At 43.2% G+C, this 21,652-nt stretch overlaps 1 protein-coding gene and 1 long non-coding RNA gene across 3 annotated transcripts in view; one reads left to right on the top strand and one right to left on the bottom strand.

The window, feature by feature from the left end:
• Positions 1–8,619: 8,619 nt before the first annotated feature.
• LOC148051009 (uncharacterized) lies at positions 8,620–13,514 on the bottom strand. Its single transcript, XR_015700480.1, has 2 exons — positions 13,385–13,514; positions 8,620–9,918 (listed from the first exon to the last, which is right to left on the bottom strand). It is a non-coding gene; the product is annotated as an uncharacterized LOC148051009 (long non-coding RNA).
• Positions 13,515–13,907: 393 nt separating this feature from the next.
• TOX3 (TOX high mobility group box family member 3) overlaps positions 13,908–21,652 on the top strand; it is a 78,497-nt gene continuing 70,752 nt past the window's right edge. For both annotated transcript variants that reach the window (XM_087739527.1, XM_087739528.1), the window contains exon 1: positions 13,908–14,381. In XM_087739527.1, coding sequence (XP_087595653.1) covers positions 14,280–14,381 — 102 coding nt within the window. In that variant the 5' untranslated portion in view covers positions 13,908–14,279. The remainder of the gene's footprint in view (positions 14,382–21,652) is intronic.

The following is a 21,652-nucleotide window of genomic DNA, read 5'->3' on the forward strand; positions in this document are numbered from 1 at the left end:
GTAAACTAATGCTCCTGAAAATTGCTGCTTTTTAAATCTAGTTTATAATATCACTCTTTTTGGACACTACTCATTTCCAGCCTTTTGGAATAGTGTTCTTATTTGCATATCTCTAGCACTGATTCTTGGATGTAACACTGCTGCATTCTTTGCGGTTCTTAATATTCGGTTTAGGTTATCATTATGGAAAAGCAAGATCACTCTTCCCAGCAGTGAGGTGTGTCTCACCAATGTATTGCAAGGACGTTCAAGCATGTGATGCAGAGCAAACGGTTGTGCTTGCACAACTAGCTTGTATGTTTGAACTGCACATTAGCATGGTTTTGGTGCTTGCACAATTTGCAGTAAACTTGGCTGGAAGTGTAGGATGGGAGTAATTGCTCTAAAATAAAGGTGATCAGCTGAAGGAGGCAGCATAAGTCTGGGAAGCTTGCAGAAGAAGGGAAAAAAAATGCATGTATTTAGTTGTCTTAGGTGAAGCTTGGTTATAAAGCACACGCTAGAGCAGAGACCAGTCCAAAAGGGGCTAGAGCTGCTGAGCCAGAAGATCACACTGCTCATGTGACATAGAAAATGATTTTGCTCTCTTCTGCTGCCTGCCATCTCTGAATAGCCCATGCAAGTTTTCCATTAGTGGGGGAAATTTATTTAGTTGGACTAATATTATTCTTCTGTCTGTAAATAATACCAAGGTGGCACTGAAATTACAGCTTTTAACCATTTAGATCCATATGGCCTGAAAACAATGGAAATGGCTTTTGTCTTATGTTGTTGCCATCACGGGCATTCAAATCACTCTCCTTAGTCTGCAGCAGATAGTATAGTTTTTATAATACTCTGGGAACCTGAACCACAGTGTGGGTTAAACAAAGCCTACCAAAGCTTGCTGAACAGATGCACAGCCTTGGATGTTGCAGGCAGCATGGCTCATCTCTGAATTGCAAGTGCATCCTGAGCTTAGCTCTGTGGCAAATGAGGCAGAACTCCAGGAGCAGTGTATCTGCCCATGGTTGGCCACAGGGTATCCCTGTACAGGCACTTTGGCTTTATGGTAGCAGCATGCTGTAGGTAGGTAAATGTTGGGTTTCTGATAGAGGTAGCTGGAGGCAGAGTTTCATTCCAGAATGCCCTGCAGTTTCTCCTAGCGTGCAGCCCTGAGCACAGGCTGATGCCCAGCCTTTATGAGATTCTGACTTGGTTTTTGTCACTATGCTGGTTTTGGCTGGGGTAGAGTTCATTTTCTTCATAGTAGCTAGTGGAGGGCTATGCTTTGGATTTGTGCTGGAAACAGTGTTGATAACACAGGGGTGTTTTCGTTACTGCTGAGCAGTGCTTACACAGAGTCAAGGCCTTTTCTGCTTCTCACTCTGCCCCGCTAGCGAGCGGGCTGGGGGTGCACAAGAAGCTGGGAGGGGACACAGCCGGGGTAGCTGACCCCAACTGACCAAAGGGCTATTCCACACCATATGATGTCATGCTCAGCATACAAAGCTGGGGGAGGAAGGAGGAAAGGGGGAACATTTGGAGTGATGGCGTTTGCCTTCCCAAGAAACCATTACGTGTGATGGAGCCCTTCTTTCCTGGAGATGGCTGAACACCTGCCTACTGATGGGAAGGAGCAAATGAATTCCTTGTGTTGCTTTGCTTGTGAATGCAGCTTTTGCTTTACCTATTAAGCTGTCTTTATCTCAACCCGCAAGTTTTCTCACTTTTACTCTTCCAATTCTCTCCCCCATCCCACCGGCGGGGGAGTGAGCGAGCGGCTGTGTGGGGCTTAGTTGCTGGCTGGGGTTAAACCATGACAGTCACATGCATGAGATACTATGCAGGCACCAGCAATGTGCAACTGGCAGGACACAAAGGTGCCATGGCACCATGGGCAGAAATGGCTAGAATATGATGGCGAGATGCAAAAAATCTGGAAAGACCTGAGAGGAGGATTCCTCAAGGGACAGGAAAGAGTTTATGGAAGTCACGAGCTACCTACAATAACTGCTTTGGAGCTGCCAGCGTCTTAGTGTGCATTATTAATGAGGGGCACTGACTGCCTTTCTTCAGTGTCAGTTTTCTGGTAATTATTTATATAGAAATTAAAAAAAAAAAAAAAAGGAAAATTCTCCATTCCAATTTTTCTAATATTTCCACTCACTGATTGTTCAGGCAGCTTGCAGGTGTCTGGGAGCTTTGTCTTGAATAAATACGTAACAATAGAATATTTGCAATATGATTTTCCCCATTTAAGACATCATATATTGAAGTTGTAATAAAGCAAATGTGGGGGAGCTCATAGACTGTTCCTGAGAGCCCTGAATTTGCTCTGCTTGAATGATACGCTTTCTAAGCTGAATTACAGCAAATCCTTCAGTGAGGGAGTTTCAGGACAAATATCAAATGTGAATTTTAAGTTACTTGTTGAAGAATATTCATCTAGAATTTATTCTGAGTGGATAAAAATGAGATTTTGCAGAAGACGATCAATTATTTCCACTTATCCCTCACAAAGAAGAGGAACTATACATGCTGACTGCTGAAGCCAGTAAAAGCCAACAAAAGAAACCCAGTCTAGGCATTTCACAATAGTTATTCACATAAACATCCACAATTTATAGGCCAGTAGGGTCTCATGCTTGGAGCATGAGACACTTAATGGATTCCCAGCTTTGGTCTGCCTGTTCCAGCCCTTGCATATCATGCGATGGTAGCTTGGCACAGATCCGCAGCCCCTCTCCAGCCCGGGTGTTTGCTGGCCCACACATGGTGTGTGGAGCTCCAGAGCAGGACAGAGATCATGATTTCATGTTCCACAAAAGCAGCGTTTCTTCCGGTTGGGCTCAGCTCTCAGAAGGCTGTTGTGCAGGTCTTCCTCCAATGTGGCTTGTCATACAGGGCCTCGCAGATCAGTATTTAGAAATGTGAGTGGTCTGGTTTCAACCCGTGTGAGCAAATGAGGATTTATTGAGAACACAATACTGTTAAGGGCTGTAATTCAATCAAACACTTAAGCGTATCCCTACCTTCAGCCATGTGAGGCATTTAGTTTTTAATGATACATGCCTTTGCAAAAAACACAAGCTGTTCATGACGTTTCATGAACAGAAAGGGAGGCTGTGTTCATCAGCTTTTTTTCTGCCGGAAATTATTCATTCAGGTCACCCTTTTATTGTGAAAGTATGGGAGCAGGAGTGAGTCGTGCTGAGTCCTTAAGGGGGTGGAGCTGCTCCATCGCATGCAGAGTATGGAAGAACAGGTGAGAGGGTGGGGAGGAAAAGAGCTGCTGCACCCTCATGCTCCTACTCCCAAAGCACTGCATCGGTCACAAAACCTCCGTGTCGTGGTATGGCATGGGGTCTGCATTCACGTGCTCCTGTGGCTGGCCCAGCCCCGAAGCCTCCCGTGTAAGAGACTGATTTCACAGTACCTCTCTGTGAGTGTTTTGCCTGCCTTCCCTCCACTGCCCCATGGCATCGGTGGCCCTCGGTGACGTGCCCTTCACCCGGCGGGCACTGCAGGTAGAGCTGCCCCCTCCATCTCCTGTGTCCCACTCAGTTCACTGTGGGCCAAAGAGAAACTTGCAGAGCTGAGGCCTTGATTGTCATGAAGGGCCTTGCAGTTACCTCAGCAGCTGGATGGATGTCATTGAAAGTCAGAGAAGGAAAAAAAAAAAAAACTAAAACCAAGTTAAGTTTTGGAAAAAAACTTGTCAAACAATACCTGTTGTAGGAACTGCTTTCAGCAAGATACAAACGCGTTATCCTTTCATTTCTGCAACAGTTCTGAGTTGCTTCATTAATAACAGACTTGTTTTGGAGAGTGACAAGATGGGAAACAGCACTGTAATTACACACTGCTCTTTTTGCGAGGACTGCCATAAAAACAACGATGTGTTCTCATTACCTCTAAAGACAAGGAGCGAAACAAATTTCTAACACCTTGCCCTCCATTACAGCTGGACACCGTTCCAGAATGACATGAATCATTCAAAAGTGAAAATGTAACCCATAGAAACGTTATTCAGTAGACCTCGTACAAAAGAAAGCATTTCTACTCGCCTAATTAAAGGATAATGAAAAAAATTTCTATATTTTTGGCAGTAGTTGTGGAAGTACATTGCTTTTTTCTCAAAAGTCAGATCATCATAGCACAAACAATTTACAAAAGAAAAATGTTTCCTTTTCCTGGAGTTGGGTAATTAAAAACTTTCTCCCTGATCCATTCACCGAGCACTGAAGGAGCCATTCTGTGGCTCTTTAGTACCTGGAATCCCTTTTTTTTTTTTTTTTCCAGTTGAAAAACTGTAGTATAGTGAACTAATATACACATGGCTTACCTGTCCTCTTTAAATAAAGTAGTGATAATCTTTATCATTGCTCTCTTGACTTTGTTGCAATGTGCTTTTTAATGCAAATTTCCTAATCTAACTTGTAAAACATTTAATATTTAGAATATACTCCTTTAAGATCCATCAAAAGAGGCAAAGCTGCATAACAATGCCTGGTGCTGGAGCATTGTGAGCCTGCTACAAAGGAATGAGGTGATTCTTTCTTTCAGGTCAGAAGGTCAGGCTTCACTGCATTAATTTTGCTGAGTCTCTTTGTTATTTATAACAAACAAGGTCATTTATTTTCATTTCCTTGTTTCTAATTGCATGCATCTCCTTTGGAGTATGAACTCGGTAAACAGGTGGCTGAAATGCTGGGGAAAATGCTTGAAGCTGTTCCAGAAAAAAGGGCATGTCCCACACTGGTAAAGCAATTTGATGAGTTAGAGATTTAGTCATAGCAGGATGTGCACCTGCTTGAAAGCAAACACGCTTCTCTTTGGCACACACAGATACATGCAAATTAAAAGAGATTATTTCACTCTGAATGGTGGGTTGATATTTGATCAAATTTAACATTGTATATTTTAAATAAAGCCTTGGTGTATATTAGTGAAATACAATCTCTTTTCAGCTGCTTTTGATTTTTTTCCCACTTCTCTTTGATGAGTATTACAAATGAGTGATATTTCTTCACTAGCTGAGCCTACAAAAAGAGTATATCTCCGGAGGAGAACTTTATCAGAGAATCTTTATGATGAGAACTACCTCCATGCACTGAAAAAAATGGAATAATGAAAAGCTAGGATGTTTGACTGACAAGGAATAAACCAGATCTTAGATTTTTAAATCTAAAACGAATTCCCACAAATTAAAGGGCATTCATTGGAGTGATTGTAATATGTCTTTTTAATCCAGTAAGACCCACGTTTCCAGGCAGCCCAAACGGAACTCCTAAATATATTCATGGGCAGCTTTTGCATAGGTAGTTATTGAATTTGCATTTGAAACTACAGGCACTATATGGCTAAATCTGTGGCTGCTTTGTTCTGGAAGATGAGATATATTATGGACTACCTTGATTTTAGGGGCAGTTCAGAATATAGCAGGAAGCAGTAAGTGTCTGGCATGACTGAGCTTTTGTTGTTGATAGCTGAGAATGGGTCCAGGGCTGAATCCATAAGGGAAAGAGAGGGAGCTTTTTCAGCAAGATTCTCTATTTCCCCAAAGAATGGGAGGCACCATGCCCTATGTCCGTAGGCTCTGTGGAGAGCTCCAGGGCTTAAGAAACTGTCTCTGAACAAGGGGAAAATGTGGGAGGAAATCTGGAGGGATGGACGTGCCATTCCAAGGGACAATTGTTTTGTCCATTTTCTAAGATTGGGCATATGGGGGGCGTTTGGAGGAGGCTCTGCAAGGTCATGAATCCCCCTGCTCTCCCTGTCATTTGTCTGCAGATTATTTCCTAAGAGTGGGGCAGGGAAAGCAATTTGGTTGTAAGGATTATGCTACAGCTTTCATTGTTTAGGATGCATACTGTAGCCTTTCTATGAGAAGATTACTGTCCTGGGCTTCTCTTCCCATGCATATGAAAATACACTTTGTAATTTCAGGGAGAAAATAGCTTTAAATGGTATGTTGGAGGAAAGAAAATATTTTGTATCTCTAAAAAAGATAAAAATCCAAAACCTTTCTGTAGGAAAATATTTGTTTCTTGAATGTAATTATAAATGTCATTGTACATTCTTCCTGACTTCAGTGCTTATCTTGAAGAGTTCAGTGAAAATAAATTGTTTTCATGAAAGCAGAGAAGCCATTTGATAAACACACTGTCTCAGAAAATTGTTCCTGAAGCAGAGGTCGTTCTCTCACTTTAAAAGAAAGAGAATATGTTTTAGAAAACAAGCCAGGCAGCAGAAATAAGCATTTTTTGTTTCAGTCAATTCATTTTAAAAAGCAATGTGTAAATCACATGGAAAATTCTGCATTGATTATTTTGACTGCTGTAGAACCCTGGAATAAATAGAGTTGAAATGGACTTATATCAAAGAACATTGCATTTAGTAGCAAGTCGAAGTGTTATTTTAGTACTGATTTTTTAGATTTGGGTTTGTGATCAGATGTTTTATTAAATATTAGCCATTCATGGAAATGAGGGCTGATTCTTTAAGAACAGCTTGGCACATACTGTTTATGAGCTTGGGGAAATAGTCTAGAGGACTGGATGAAATCTGTCTTCAGCTTTTCAATGTTGAAAACCCGGCCCATTGAAGCATCGAAAATGAGAGCTCAACTCTATAAACTGAACGTAAGTCGCCTAAATGAAAGTATAGCCGTTCGTGTTGGAGATGTTATTGCGGTCCCTAGATCACACTTCTAGAAATCTGTTTGTTAATTTTTAATCTGATGAATTTATGTATGTGTCTATTACTAAGTCCCAAACTCTATTGTACAAGTACTTACTAAAAAGTGTTTTATTTTTTTAATTCTCAGCTAGAATTATGCTGCTATTAATACCGGAGTTATTAATATGCTCTCAGAAGACTACATCATTAATTAGGAGACCTAAAGGATAACTGATGAGTCCTTTGGAAGACTACTTCCAGTTATTGTATGGATCTATCCAAATAAAGCTGTATGTCTACAGTCCTATCAAATGTGGATAAACTTCTGTATGTCTTCACATATTCTCTAGCATTTCTCACTAATTATTTTATGTTATAACCTGTGCTGGTAGAAGGTGACATTAATATCACAATAAGGCTCTGTACCATTTGAAAGGGACATGAGAAGAGCAGCATTCTTAAATAATGACTTTTATTTTTAAGGCATGACTGTAAAACTATACTTGGCTTTTTACCTTAAATCTTGGCAGCGTCTCATCAAGTCCTTCAGTGACTTCCAAGCGATGGCCCATCCCTTCCACACCCACCACCAAAAGATGTGCGTTGCGGTCACTGAGAGTATATACAACCACTTCCATGGCTTCTGGGGACAGCCAGGGCACCGCTTCTCGTGTCTCCCAAGGGCACCACACAGGCTCTCAAGGGTAAGTGTGCCCTCTCTCTGGGGCAATACAGTATTATTGCATTAAACCCACAAAAGCACAGAAAGATATTTTCTTGATCACTCCAGGAACATCACCACATCCTTGTTTAGATGCTTTATAATGAAACCTGTGCACCTGAAACATATCAGAGGTCATGTAGCTCTATGCTATATATTTCAAATAATTACTTAATAGAACATTGGATGAAATTAAAACTGAAAAACATGTGTGAGTGAATCTGGTGCAGATATAAGGATTAAATGTAACCTTTCTCACCCGGAAATACTCTTCACCATAACTCACCAAGACTTTTCAGATATGTTTCATTAAAATAATTCTTTTGGTAATTAGATTTTATTCTACTGTAAAATGAAAGTTTCTGGCTGACAAATTCCTTTAGACTAATACAGAAATTTAAAGAAGAATTTGAATTGCTCATGATGAACATGTTTTTCTTTCTGTAGACATTGTCCTTGTAAATCCCCTTTAAAAAGTAGATGCCAGCAGCTTCCCCCCCCCCCCCCCCCCCCTTTTAGTAATTCTTTTAGTTTAAATTCAACAAATGTATAAATGTGGAGAGGGCCAGAGGGGAAAAACAAACAAACAGAAACATACCACATAGCTTCCACAGCTTTATATCAACAGATGATATAAATGCAGTATATATACATGTATATATACACACAGAGCCATCGCTAACCAAGTTTTCCTGCCTTGTTTTAAGATGGCATCTCTGGAAGAAAGGAATACATTACAATAGTTTCTTAGTTTCAGTTAAAGCTTTTATTCTTTAATGCTAATCTAGAAATGACACTGTTCCAGTCATTGTTCTCTTAAAGAAGTTAATTTTTATATTACTGGACAGTTCCTTTTCTGTTTTCAGTACTGCAATCAGTTTGTTTTTCAATGTGGTCTTTATCTCACAATAACTGTATCCTAGTATGTCAGGATACTGTAACACTGCAGTCAATAGCAACAGGATATTCACTCTGCCAAAAAGTAATCCTATATTGTCCATTACACACAGGTTATTTTGGAGGGTTGTGGAATACTTTCTTTAAAGCAGCAGAAACCTTTTTGCTGTAACAAAGTTCAACAGTATTAGTGGTTGTCTCTGCTCTGTAAACAACTCAAATACTTGTTTTTCTGCTAGAATATGGTTAAAATCGTCGTACGTGAGTTGAGGTGGTAAAATGCTTCAGGTAAGGTAAGAGACTTCAGCAATCCACAGAAACATCAAAGTAGGCACATGTAAATGTTTGAAAAGTTTAATAATTTTGTTTTTTGCAGTTTCATGAAGTAATGCATTTCCTGGCTTGGGCCTGAAAGAAACAGACTTTTCACAAACAAAAAAATTTCAGTTGTGATTTTTTTTCCCTGCAACAGTCCACACTTGTAATTTGAAATAATGATTTGTATTTTTAAGGAATGACTATTAAAAATACTTTTTATTTTTTTTTAAATCCTTTGATGTGTAGTTTTATAGATGCAGCAACTGAGACAAAGAGAAGGTAAATGATCATCTGGCAGACAAGCACTAGACTCCAGCTCCCCCGATTATTTGGCTGCTCCCATCTGCTGGCTGACATTCCCTCCTTTACTGCAGGAAACATGGTCAGTTACTAATAAGTGTTTATTGATCTCTGCTTGAGATACTTGCTGAGAAATGTAGATATCAATGAATATTTGATCTGAATTAATGTTAAGAACAAAAGTTTTTTCTTCACTGCCTCATTTATATAGGATATTCATGCCTGCACGATCGCTTATAAATGCCAGCTGACTGTACAATCTGATGAGAAGGGGACTTCAGTGAGATAACTTTAATGAATTAATATGCTGTTAATTGTACTTTTTCTTAGCCAAAAGTTACCAGTGTAGTTGTTGCTTTGAGGGGTAAGTCAAAATATTATTGATTCTCAGCAGCTGTACTTGATAAGTAGAATATAGGTCTAATTCAAAGCCCATTGCAATCAATTAAAGGGACTTCCTATTGATTCTAGGAGGCTTTGGATTATTTTCTAAACCAGACCTGGTGCTCTGTCCTCCTTTTCTCCTCCTGTACTCCATCCTTTTTGTTTTGTGCCCTTTCCTCCTCCACATGTGCTCTGGGGGGAAGGGGCTAAGACACTGTTCCTTAACAAGTGACATCGAGGATGTTATATTCTCCCATCTCCTCTTGTCCCTCCCAGTTCTTACAGGAGCCAGTAGATGTGGACCCTGCGCTGTGAAAATGAATGTCAGGTCTTTTTTAATGTTGATTCTGCTTTGTGAAACTGCAGTGAAGAGTCTCAGTCCAGCCTTTGTTCATTCCACCCCTTCTTTCCTTATTCCTCATTTTCCTGCCCCCTCTCACGTTTGTTATCTTTGCCAGTGAGGGGACTGTCGCGCCAGAGACATGGGGGTTGTTGGGTTGCAGTACTTGTGGAAGACTTGGCTGGCTATGTGAACGTTTGGATGTTAGGGAGCTGGTGTGTCTGCTCTTATGTCTGAGGTTTCTTCCTGACTCTGCTATTGGTTGGAGTAAATCTCCTCCCAGTGCCTTTGACTTCTGTAGAGTAAAAAGAAAGAAAGAAAACATTACTGTGCCTCTGGTACTGTATCCATGTTACAGATTGGGAGGCTGACACAGGGTTTGCAAAGTAGTTCGCAGAGGCTGTATGGGTACCAGTTAAAGCAAATAAGCCGTAACCATTAAACATGTTCCCTTGCTATGTCCTGGTACAAAGAAAAGGACTCACCAGGCTTGCGTGGGAATCAGCTAGGCCTGGAACATCAGTATTTACCTGTGCGAGCTGAAAGGTTTCTGGGCAGCAGTGAGAATTTGTGCGTGCATACTTTCAAGTTTGTATATGACTGATTCACTCCAATACAATTTCTGCTCTTACATCAGAAAAGCAGTTTGAGTGTTCTTAATGGCTTTTAAAATTGAATTGTGATGATGAGTCAGAAGAAAGTATAGCTGAAGATGGAACAAAGTCACAGTTTGTGTGTTACTGCCTGAATCATAATTGTTGGCATCGGTAGGCATACATTCGAATCTTTATGGAACAGTGCTTTTCAAAAAGTTTCTTCGAAATCAAGGCTACCCAGGACCAGGGAAACTACTGGTGTACTCCACTTACTGTAGGTAGATGCTTACTTTTATTAAACCAGCAGAAAAGAAGGGAATACTTACTCAAAATTGCAAATACTTCATACTTCCAACTGCTCTGAAAGGAAAAAAAAAAGTAGAATTCCAAAGCATAGTTTTACTGAAGGACCTTAAGAGAAGAATTTGTTGGATTCCTTTCAAGCGATATGCACAGAAAGATGTAAATACTTTGGCTCATAGTCCATCTTTAATGGACTCCTGAGATAAATACATTGTTACTAACAAACAGATCTGACCTCATGTATATGGATTTAAAGTGTAGCAGAGATAACTCAAGTTTACTTATTTAATAAACTACATTGAAAAGGTGTTGAGAAAGGAAAATGCATACTTGCCTAATTTTTTTAGTTTGTAAAATTCTCTCTGGCACAATATCACATAAAACCTAATATTTTGTTTACAAAGAAAAACAAATCACCATGTATATCCATATATTTCTCTTCTGTTTTTCTTTAAATCACTCATTAATCTCACTGCAGTCTTACTAGTTCTGCAAAAGATGTAATTTGGGCACTTGGTAGAGGTGCCAAAGCCAGATTATAGTCAGGAACTGGAATTTTTTTGGTTGGAAATATCACCAAATGTCTATATTTTAGTTTCATAATTGTATAAATAGACAGTATTTAAAAACTTTTCACCAAATAGTATTTTGGGGATAAGTGTTTTGCCTGTGTGGAATTTATTTTTTTTTTTAATTCCGACTTACTCCATTTCAATTTTATATTAACTTCCTGCACCAGCGACGTCAAGATGGAATATTTTGGGGTTTTCCTATTGTGCCTGTTCTTTAATTTTCAGAAGAAACGGTGTTGGAAGCAGTATATTCCAACAGAGTACTTAAACTCATCATTATTTACATCACCATTATTTGCTTATCTTGAATTTAAGACTTCTAACCCAGAGGCGGCCGTTGCGCGCCCACCACAGCACCTCTTGTGCGTCCTGCCTGCCACCGCCTGCTCCGCAGCTCCTGTTTCTGGCTCCAGAGCGGAGGCGGCTGCCCAGGCGGTGGGACGGGAGCGATGAGCTGGGCTGGTCAGCCCGGGGTGTGCCCAGTCGGGCGGCCGTACCGCCCCTCGCCAGCCAAGGCTGGAATTGTGCAGCAGCCACAGTGCTTCGCAGGCCGTGCGCTGCCCAGAAGCCACATACTGTATAGGCCTGCAGCCTTTCAGAGGCTCCTTTTGGTATGACAACGGGACCAAATCCTAAACTTGGAATCATTTGCCATTCATTCCTCACTGAAGCAATTTCCCTTTGAATTCAATGGGAATATGCTTTCAGATTTCATTCAAAGTGTAAAGAACCAGAGCAAGGCAGTCTGGAAATACCCGGATTTATGTAGCAGAGCACCTCAGAACTTGGTGCCCATGATCTGTTCCTATACCTGAGAATCTGCTTATTCCAACTTTTACACTTGGGTTTACAGAAATGTGTGTCGCCCAGTGAATAAAACAAAGCAGGTATTACTTTATTAACCTCAGTTGAAACGTTGCAATGAGTTTGCTATGCCTATATACTACCACTTTTCCGTCACTGCTTTGGAGGAATGCTCTAATGCAATGTTGCGTTCTGAAACAGATTACATGTCTTTTTATTTCTGAACAATTTGTTTCTCTCAGGAGCATAAATAATTTTTGCCACAGGTATGGGGTGTGCCTGCGTCAATGCTCTATGCTGTATGTTCCTCAACCATTTCCCTTCTAGCAACAGAGTAGATTTTGCAGTTTTTTCCCTTTGGTTAAAAATGGTTGACTCAATGACCATGAAATTGGATTAAGTATTTGACGGAATATGCCTGTTTTCTACCGAGGCATTTACCAGTTGATATACATGTTTTCTCAAAAGTTAAATTCTAAATACTCCATATAAACACTGATGTATATCTGTGCTATGTTTAATTCAGCTCTTAGTGCAAAACGTCACTTTAGAGATCTTTCTTTGCTTCAAACTGTGGCGCTTCAGGATCAATACCCTGAATAAGGGTGATCTGGTGTCTCCTGTGCTCGCAGGAGCTACTTGTGCCACCATAAATATTGAAAATAAGATTTCTAGGAATGGCGATGGGAAGATGTTCCCTTTCTACGTGTTGTAGCTATTGACTGTTTCATGGTTTGCTCCCAATCTATGTAGGCAGTGCAAAATCATGCCTGGACGCAAAGCATGAGGCATTAAGCCCCTGAGGCGCAGGCTTCAGCCAGAACTGGGCCTGTGGCGTAGGCCCAGGGTATCTGTCCTCGGCAGCCACGGCAGAGATGCACAGACCTTCAGAGAAGGTCTTGCTGGTGTTGTACAGCTAAACCTTGTGTACTTGTGTTGTCATTGCTATTTTGCAACCAAATGGAGTAAACTAAAGACAGCCTGGGGTGTATTTCCAGTTGTGTTATAACTGCACAGGACTCAGCCCTAGACCTGAAGGGTAATTCTCTCCCTGTCACAGCAGCCTTGAGTCAAGGGCACATTTGCAGCCGCCTTCTTCCTCGCATCTTGTCGGCAGGGCACGAGTCATGAGGTTAAACGGCCTTTGTACTGCTTTAGTGTTTCCTCCAGAAGTTCTGGAGCAAGATTTTGGGTCAGGAGAGCTCCACGCAGGGTAGCAGATACAGCCGTGCACCACATATGACTGACTAAACAAATTTGGGTTATTAGTGGATGGCTTTGACTCAGCACCCAGCGACTTTGAGAGTTCAAGACGGTTTCTGTGGGGCAGGCTACTGTGTTTTAAAGTCCTGCTCTTGACAGTACGTTAGAAAAATCTCTTCTGCCACCAACCTCACGCAGCAAGACAGCGGTGTCAATCAATAAAGTGCATTACCAAAAGAAAACAAAAGACAGAAAACTGGTGGAAGCGGTGAAAGTTACTCACCTGGAACCTTCCCGGACGGAGGACAGCCACGGGAAGGGCCGGCTGCCGCCCGCCCGCCCGCCCGCTGCCGGCCCCGGTCCCGCTCCCGGCCCGGGCGGGCGAGCAGCGGCGCGGACCCCGCACCGGCCGCCGGGGGCGGCAGCGGGCGGGCGGCGGGAGGGGCGGCGGCGGGGCGGGGAGGGGCGCGGGCCCCGGCCGCTCCTCCCGGGGAGCGGTGCCAGCGCGGCGCCGGCTCCTTCGGCACTTCGCCCCGCTCCGCTCCGCCCGCCCCGGCCGGCGCAGCCCTGTTGCACCAACTGCGGGGCCGCTGCCCCCTCCCCGGCGGCCGCGGGGCGGCTGTGACACCGCCGTGCCCGGCTCCCCGGCCCCGCGGGCGGGCGGCGGTGACGGGTCCCCCCGCCTTTGTCGGCGGCGCGGGCAGGCTGCGGCGGGCAGCGGCGGTCCGTCCGTCCGTCCGCGCCGGGCGCGTGGCTCCTTTGTGTACAGCAGCTGCTCCTGAATGCGGAGGCAAAGCCCGTGGTTTGGCACTGAGCTTTTAAAAAACAACAGCCCTCCCTCCCTCCCTCTCTCTCTCCCTCCCTCTCTCTCTCCTGCCCTCCCTCCCCCACCTCCTCCCGCCGAGGCGGACGAGCACCCACCTGGGCTCCGCCGCCCACCTCTCCTCTCCTCCTCTCCTCTTCTCTCCTCCTTGTTTACCTGCACTTTCCCGCCGCCGCTTTCCCCCGCCGCCTCCCGGCCCGCGGTCGTCCCGGCTCCTCGGGAAGGCTCGGCGCTCCGCAGCTCCGGCCCCTCGGCGGTTTGCCCGCGCCCCAGCCCCGGGGAAGGCACCTGAAGGTGGATCTATTAAACCTCCCGGCGGCTTCTCCAAGTGCACTTCTTGGACCAAAGCACCGGCATGGATGTAAGATTTTACCCGGCTGCGGCGGGCAGCTCGCTTCCCGGAGACCCCTCCAACCTGGACTTTGCCCAGTGTTTGGGTTACTACAACTACAACAAGGTGATTATTCCCGCGTGCGTTAATTCCTCGTGCCGCTGCCAGGGCCGGGTCCCCGAGAGCCGGAGTTTGGGCTCCGTCGGGGCGGGGAGGCTCGGGGCTGGGGGATGCCCGGGAGCCCGAGGCGGCGGGCTGCGCCCGCGGGGCTCCGGGACGCCCGGCCCTGGAAAGTTGGCGGCGGCGGCGAGCGGCCGCGGGGCCGGGAGCAGCCGGGCCGCCCCCCTCCTCCTGGCGGGGCCGCGGCGGGGCTCGCCCCGGGGGGAGCCGCCCGCCAGGCCGCAGCCGGCCGCTGCCTCGGCCCGGCGCTCGGGCGCGTCGGTCCAGCCCGAAACCCCCAGAGCCCCGCCAGCAACTTTAGGGTGCGAGTTCCTCTCCCCCGCGGGCAGGGAACAAAAGGCGGCTCTCCCCAGCGCCCGGCCCTTGGCGGCTCGGGCCGGGACTTGCCGAACTTTTCCCCGGGCTGGAGCCGCTGCGGCTGCCCCGGCGGGTCGGGCAGAGCCCTGAGGGAGCTCGGGCGTCCCTGCCCAGGGAGGGGAAGGGACACCTCCCTCGGCTCGTCTCGGCTCGGCTCTTTCGGATGATTCCGGCTGTGTTACGGCCAGTCTCTAACGAAAGGATTATACCGAACAGGAGGATTATCTAAAAGTACCTCAGCTGCTAGCACGGGAAGATAACAAACGTTTTGATTTGACGAGGATTGTCAGAGAAGTTGCAGCACCACTTCTGTCTATTCACGCCTTCTCTGCGGCATGTGTAGTTTACGGAGTAAACGTTACAGTCAGAAGCAATAGTCGTTTCCCAGCGGCTACCTTCATTTGCAGAAATATGTTTTAATAATACGGGGATGATTTGTTTCACAAATTACCCAAATCTGGGAAGGGTAAAGTTAAGAATGACACTGTGACTCATGCTATTTTGAAAAAGACTTAGCTGTTTGCACTGTGATGTGTCAATAGCACATTGAGCTATTAGCACTGGGCCCTCACACATGCACATAAAGATCCCTTTCACACTGTGTTTTTCCTGGTGCTATGTTTGTCCAACCTCTGGGGCCTTTTGTGAGGCGCTGTATGAGATGCTGGGGAAGAGAAGGGTGCTGTACAAAGTCTAAACTTATGTTAAAACCTGGGTTTTTTTAGAATCCTTTCCAAATGAGTAGATAAAGTTTGATGAACTACAAAGATCACTTTAAGAGGGAGAAATAACGTGGGCGCAAAGAAGGAGGTTCAGTAGCTGAAGAAAACTTTCTCCTAGGGAAATTGCTTTTAAATAGATCTCATGAGTGTACCGTTCTGTTGTTGCTCTTTACGATAATCTCCATCTCAGCTGCTGCGATGTTCAAGTTTGTCATCACTGATTTGGTGGCTGCCTCCCTTGTCGCAAGGCAGGGATCTGCTCTCCCTGGAGATGCAGACCGGCGTTCCGTGGAGCCTGCACAGCCCCTGCCTCGCGCATGCTCTCTGCGCTGGGGCGATTAGCATGCTGCTTTGTTAGTAGTTAATATAGAAAGACACAGGAGCATGAATTAAAGATGAAATGTCAGCCTTAACTTTGAATGCTGCTAAGGACTTCAAGAGCTCTAAGACGCATAGTAAATGTTCGCTGTTGTCTGATATGCCAACTGATTTTGGAAACTTGCAACACTTACTGACAGCATGCTTACTGTAAATTTCACTTATTCGGTAACTTTATTCTGTTATGCATGGTATGCATTGTTTCAGGCTCTGTTACAGGTTACTGTACAGGTTCTTTTTTTTTTTTTTTTTATGTCCAAAATCTTGAATGGCTTCTGAAAACCAGTAGTTTATTACATCCATTAAGTTGCTGCAAATGCACAGTTATGTATAACCTTTTGACTGTATTTCCCTTCATCGTACAATGAGAACAGAGCACACATTCAGAAAAAGTCAAAAGTAACTAACTTTTGATCTATTCAGAAATGCATTTCAGTTGCTGTGCTCCTGAACGTAATTTTGGCAAGTATCTTGTAGGCCAGGCTTCCAATCTGCAGCAGAAAATATTTTAATTAACAGAGTACAGCTCATGACGCCTGTGCCTTATAATAGATATCTTTGTATGCAAAAGGCCTGATGCGGAGCAGACTGACACACGCAAAGCTGTGTTGCTGCTGCTGTGAGCTCTTCTTTGGCTCAGCTGGGAAAGCAGCAATGTGGTGTACAGGTGTTTCAAGGACAGAAGAGGAATTTGTGAATGAGTTCCTAGAAAGGAGGATCGTAACTGTGTTAATCTAATCTCGTTATCTGCATTGTTTATAACTACAGGAATCATTGTAAGGTTTGGGGTTTCTTTTTAATTATTCTGGCAAAAGAGTACATTTAATTTGAAATCTTTCCTCCCTCCCTCACTTTCTGTCCGTTTTGTCCTTTTCCCTGTGTTCCTGAGGAAAATAAATGATTATTCTGTTAGGCACTGAGATGACCAGAAGGCATAGAAAAAAACAGTTGAAATATTTACTCTGCTGAAGTAAATGGGAGAACCATTATTGATTTCACTGGGGACAGTATTTCACCTCAAGTCTTTCTGAAACTCATTTGAGTATCCTGCCCACTCATCCGTGCCTGCTTCATTGTTAGGAGCCGAATCCATATTCTCCTTGTGACAGTGACATTGTCTGTGACAACTGCTGGGAAGCAGGAAGTGTGATGGCAAGAGTAAACACGTTGCCTGGTTGTATATATGTGCAAACGCAGAATTATTTATGTGAAAATATTCTCAGGATCGTTAAGACATGGCATAAGTTGATGGCATATGGCCTACCTGTGGAAAACTGTATCTTGTATCGCAATGTCTAAAAATATTGAACGTATAAAGCCTTTTAGCGTAAACGCATTGCACCCTGCGTGACAATGCTGTCTTCCACCTGCATGCTTAAAAGAGGTTTTCCCAGGACTGTACAGTTTTTTTCCTTTTGTGGGTATGGCGCTGGCAGAAGTGTGGCAGGCTGACCCGTGAATCCCGAGGCAGGGCTTGGGATCTCAGGTTGCCCTGCGAGCAAGGGACTAGCGGTGGGAGGTGAATTGCAGCAGGAGTCCTGCGCGTGTAACCACGCGTGCTTGGGAGCTGTCCTGGCCCGTGCAAGTATCCTTTAGTTGGATTCCTTCTCCGCAACTGCTTTTTAAGAGCAATGTCGTGCTTTTGAAATCGGTTGTCAATACTGGATAAGTAGACCTGAGGGTAGGGGATGTCATCTTGGGGTTTCTTTGGGTGAGCATTAGTTTTGAGAACATGACAGGCATTTGAAAAGGGACTGAAGTACATAAGTATCCCTGCTGTTATTTGTAGCACAGCAGTTTCTAGAAGATTCCAGATTGGGATTATTTCTGTTGAGGTGATGCGCAACATGGTAAACACACGTAAAGGGCAAAAGAGGGAATAAAGACACAGAAACATGGTAATTTGTCCAAGGTTACGCAGTCGGTCGCTGACACAATCAGGGCCACAACCAAGGTATTCTGAGATTCAGTCCAGTGGTTTATGCTGAATCTCATTTACTCTAATAGGATTACTTACATGTTTAAAGTAAAGCATGTGCTTAAGTGCTTTGCTGGATTGGGGCCATATTTGATAAGTTTTCAGTGCTGGTGTGAGAGTACATAACTTGACCCTGCATGTGTCTGGCTGGTGGTGGTTTGGTATAACAGCGATCCACCTCTGCTTCATGGAATTGCATGAGTGAAATCATGGTCTGCCTGTTTCTAGAAGAGTCCTGCTGCAGTGTACTAAAAAAAAAATTCACCAAAAATAGCTATAAAAATTAGAGAAAGTTGAAAGAGACCAGCTGTTGTAAAACATTCTGCTTCTGTTTTGAGCCCTTTTATGGTTCTGCAGGTGGAGAATGATTTTGGACATTTGCTATAGTTGAGTAGTTTTTTCTAAACAAACTTTTTCACTTATTGAGTAAATTACATGTCTTGTACTAAAAATATTTAGGGAACTACTATTCATCATAGCAAATACTTTTTTTTTTTTTTTTTTTTTATTAAAGGAACCATAATTCTTATAATGCAATTTGGAAAAGGGAAAAGAAAACTCCAAAACCCAAACACGTACAGCTCAGTGCTTGAGTTATATTACATTCCAGAATCCTTACTTCATTATTTAGCTGTCTACATTTTATAATGTTTATCTCTCCTACACAGATTGTCCTTGAAGGATACAAATTTCAAACATACATACCTTAATTTAGGCACTAGCATACATTTGTGAATGTCAGAGCTTGATGCTTTTGGCTGAAATATTTTGCATTTTACAAAGGAAGCTCAGGAAGGTTATCTTGTTATTCCAGAGGTAAAGCGAAGACAGCAGTAGTTTAGTGGCATGCTAAACTGGGGCTATAAGTCATTCCTATTAGTGTGCTTTGTTAGGAAAAAATGGACTACAGTTATGCAAACGATTGAAAATTACTCTTCTTGCAAATTTAGTGTGGCTATATATGCATAGGTTTTTCTTTCATTTAGCAGATGGTGAGAGACAATGGGTGCATGTATGCTGTTAAGATAGAAAGCTCTATGCTCACTCATCATCTGCCCTGCATATATGCTAGTTTACATCTGGGCCCCCCTCTGATGCAGACGGGGGAGTCTCTGGTAGCTGATGCGTGCTGTGGTCATGCATGTACCTACGGTCTGACCATGACAGAGGTGGCCCCAGGTGATGGGAGAGTGCCAGAAAGCACCAAGGAGCTCCCACAAAGTAGAGAGTAGAGATGCATAAGCAGAGGCACAAATATGGGTCTCGCTGGAGGCAATTTAAGTAAGGGATTGGGAACTTTCTGTTGCAGTATCAGTTCAGTGAATCTTCAGTATTTCCCATTGATCTTCTGGCACATGTGGCAAGTGTGCTGAACTGCTGCTTTCCCAGAACAGCCCTGCTTTGCCTCTGATGTCTCAAAACCTCAGGACTATGCAGGCAACTACTGCTGGGGAGCAAAAAAGTTCCCAAAACATTTGGCTGTCCAATCCAACACTAAAACTGTTGGATATATGATTCCCAGTGCTTGGAACAGGAAGTGCAACGATCAGATGAGTATGTCCACAAGAATACAAATTATAATTTGTATCATCACCACAGCTTGCATTACGCTGTTTTTCAGGAGCAAATCATCCCACAGGTTTCATGACATCCTTGAAATGCTGGCTGTGAAAGGAAACCCTTATATGCCAAAGGCAGCAACTGTGCCAGAACCTATGTTGCTCAGAATGAGCACGTGTAATGGTGATACTAACTGGATTGTGCAGCGTACAATTTTTCTGTTGCTCAAATAATGCAGCTCCTATACTGAATGTACCATTTGTTATCAAGACGTAAGGAGCTGGTTGTATACAAAATATACTTAGTAGAAGTCGATTTTTAAAAATATTTTTTAGATGTTTTCATTACAATGGGTTACAATCATGTTAGTAAGGTACTTTGTAATAATGTACAATAATAGATCAAGAATTTGAGTTTAATGCTTAGAGGTAATCTGGAGTACTTATGGTATGTGTGGAAATGACTAGTGGGTGTGTTTTAAAATAATGATAATTTGTAGCAATCACAACTCTGATGCGTGCATGCCGTGGACATGGACACCCACTCACACGTCTGGCCCTGGAGTGAGGAAATACTGACTAAATCCACTTGGATGACAAGTGCCTCATTCCCATAGCATCGCCTGCATCAAACATTGTACTTCATGCAGAGGTACCCAGTCCAGCCTAACCCTATAATGAATTATTATGAATTTCTAATAAAATCTAAAATAGAAACACAGGAAATAACAGCTTATGTTCTTTGGCGTATACTTGAGATGAGAGTAGCTTGCATCAACTGTAAGTTGTGTGACTCATTTGTTGCAGTTTTGTGCAGTGTCTGGCAGAGCGAGGCCAATCAAACCGTGACCTTTGGGTTGTGCTGCAGGCTTTTATTAAATTTACAGTTAACACATACCTATATATTTGTTGAATTCTGACACTCCCTAAAAACCTAACTAATGCTATTGAATGATGATAATCTAATTTAAGAGGAGAAGAATTTGTACAGCACTAATCCTACCTTTTTATCTGTAATCACATTTCTACTGCCATAAAATTGAGTACTGTTATACAGACCTAATGGCAGGGTTGAATTTTCAAATGCTTCAAACTCTTATCTGATAGCCGTCTTCTATACTGTTACCTGTCTGTGTGATGTATTTATAGAGTGCCAGTCACCATAGTATCTTTGCGATGATTGCTACCAAAATTGAGAACTCTGAGGTGAAAATCTAATCAGGACTTTAGATAACAATGTCACACAAGAGCCTTCTGGTCTTTGCCACTATGCTCTGTTCAGATGAAGACTTTGATGAGATCATGCTTGCTGCCGCCTTATTCATTATTTATTTCTGTAACAAGATTTCTATTTCATATCTTTTCCACTGCATGTTAGCACCTGTCAAACCAATCCAAATTCTGTTTTGAATGTATTCTCTTTGTTTGTACCTGAAACAATATATTGAAAAATACAGGCGTTACAGGGCTGCTGAACTAGCAAAACCAAAAAGGGAGACTGTTGTTATACAACTGCTTCTGCCACAGGTACCTTGGATATCCGAACAGATGTTTTCATGAACTTTTTCAGACGCTTCATGGTAACAGGCAGACAGGCTGAAAATACTATTTTCATCACATTAAAAATAACTGAGTTTTATGAGCAGAGTGCTGGAGATACGATTGGCCAGTGCTGCAGACTCAATTCTGTTGGAAAAGGTTTGCTACTAAAACTAGACAACGTCAGTTTATTACTGAAAATGAAAAAGGTTTTAAACAAACAGTTCATCTAGTTTTCAGTTTGTTTGTATAGTTCATGAGCCAGCTATTGGCATCAGTGTTCTCTGTTTACCCCTGCATGGCCAGTTTGCCCAGCAGCTTGCGTTTTGTTGAAAAGCCCTGTGTAAGTATCGAGAGGGAAAAGAAAAGCAATCCGTTCTCAAAAACTGCAAGTTGAAAGTATCCCTTAATATCCCTTTAAGCCTGATTTTAAAAAAATTATAAAAAATCATGGCTAGAAATCTACTCCCCTGCCCCCCGCCCCCGGCACTTATATCTCAGCTTTGTTTATGCTCATTGAAGACTGACTCAGTGTGAGCATCTTTCACTTACTTATATGGGCATTAGATCAGGCCCGCCCTTGGCATTTCATGGGAGAAATTGTTATCAATTCAATGTTTTATTTTTGCTGTTGTAAAGTTATAGCCCTTCTTACTGTCTGGGTCACTACGACCATATATTATC

This window comes from Nipponia nippon, unplaced genomic scaffold (genome assembly GCF_047370975.1).
Source record: "Nipponia nippon isolate SJK-2023a ecotype South Korea unplaced genomic scaffold, ASM4737097v1 scaffold_7, whole genome shotgun sequence".
Taxonomy (NCBI): domain Eukaryota; kingdom Metazoa; phylum Chordata; class Aves; order Pelecaniformes; family Threskiornithidae; genus Nipponia; species Nipponia nippon.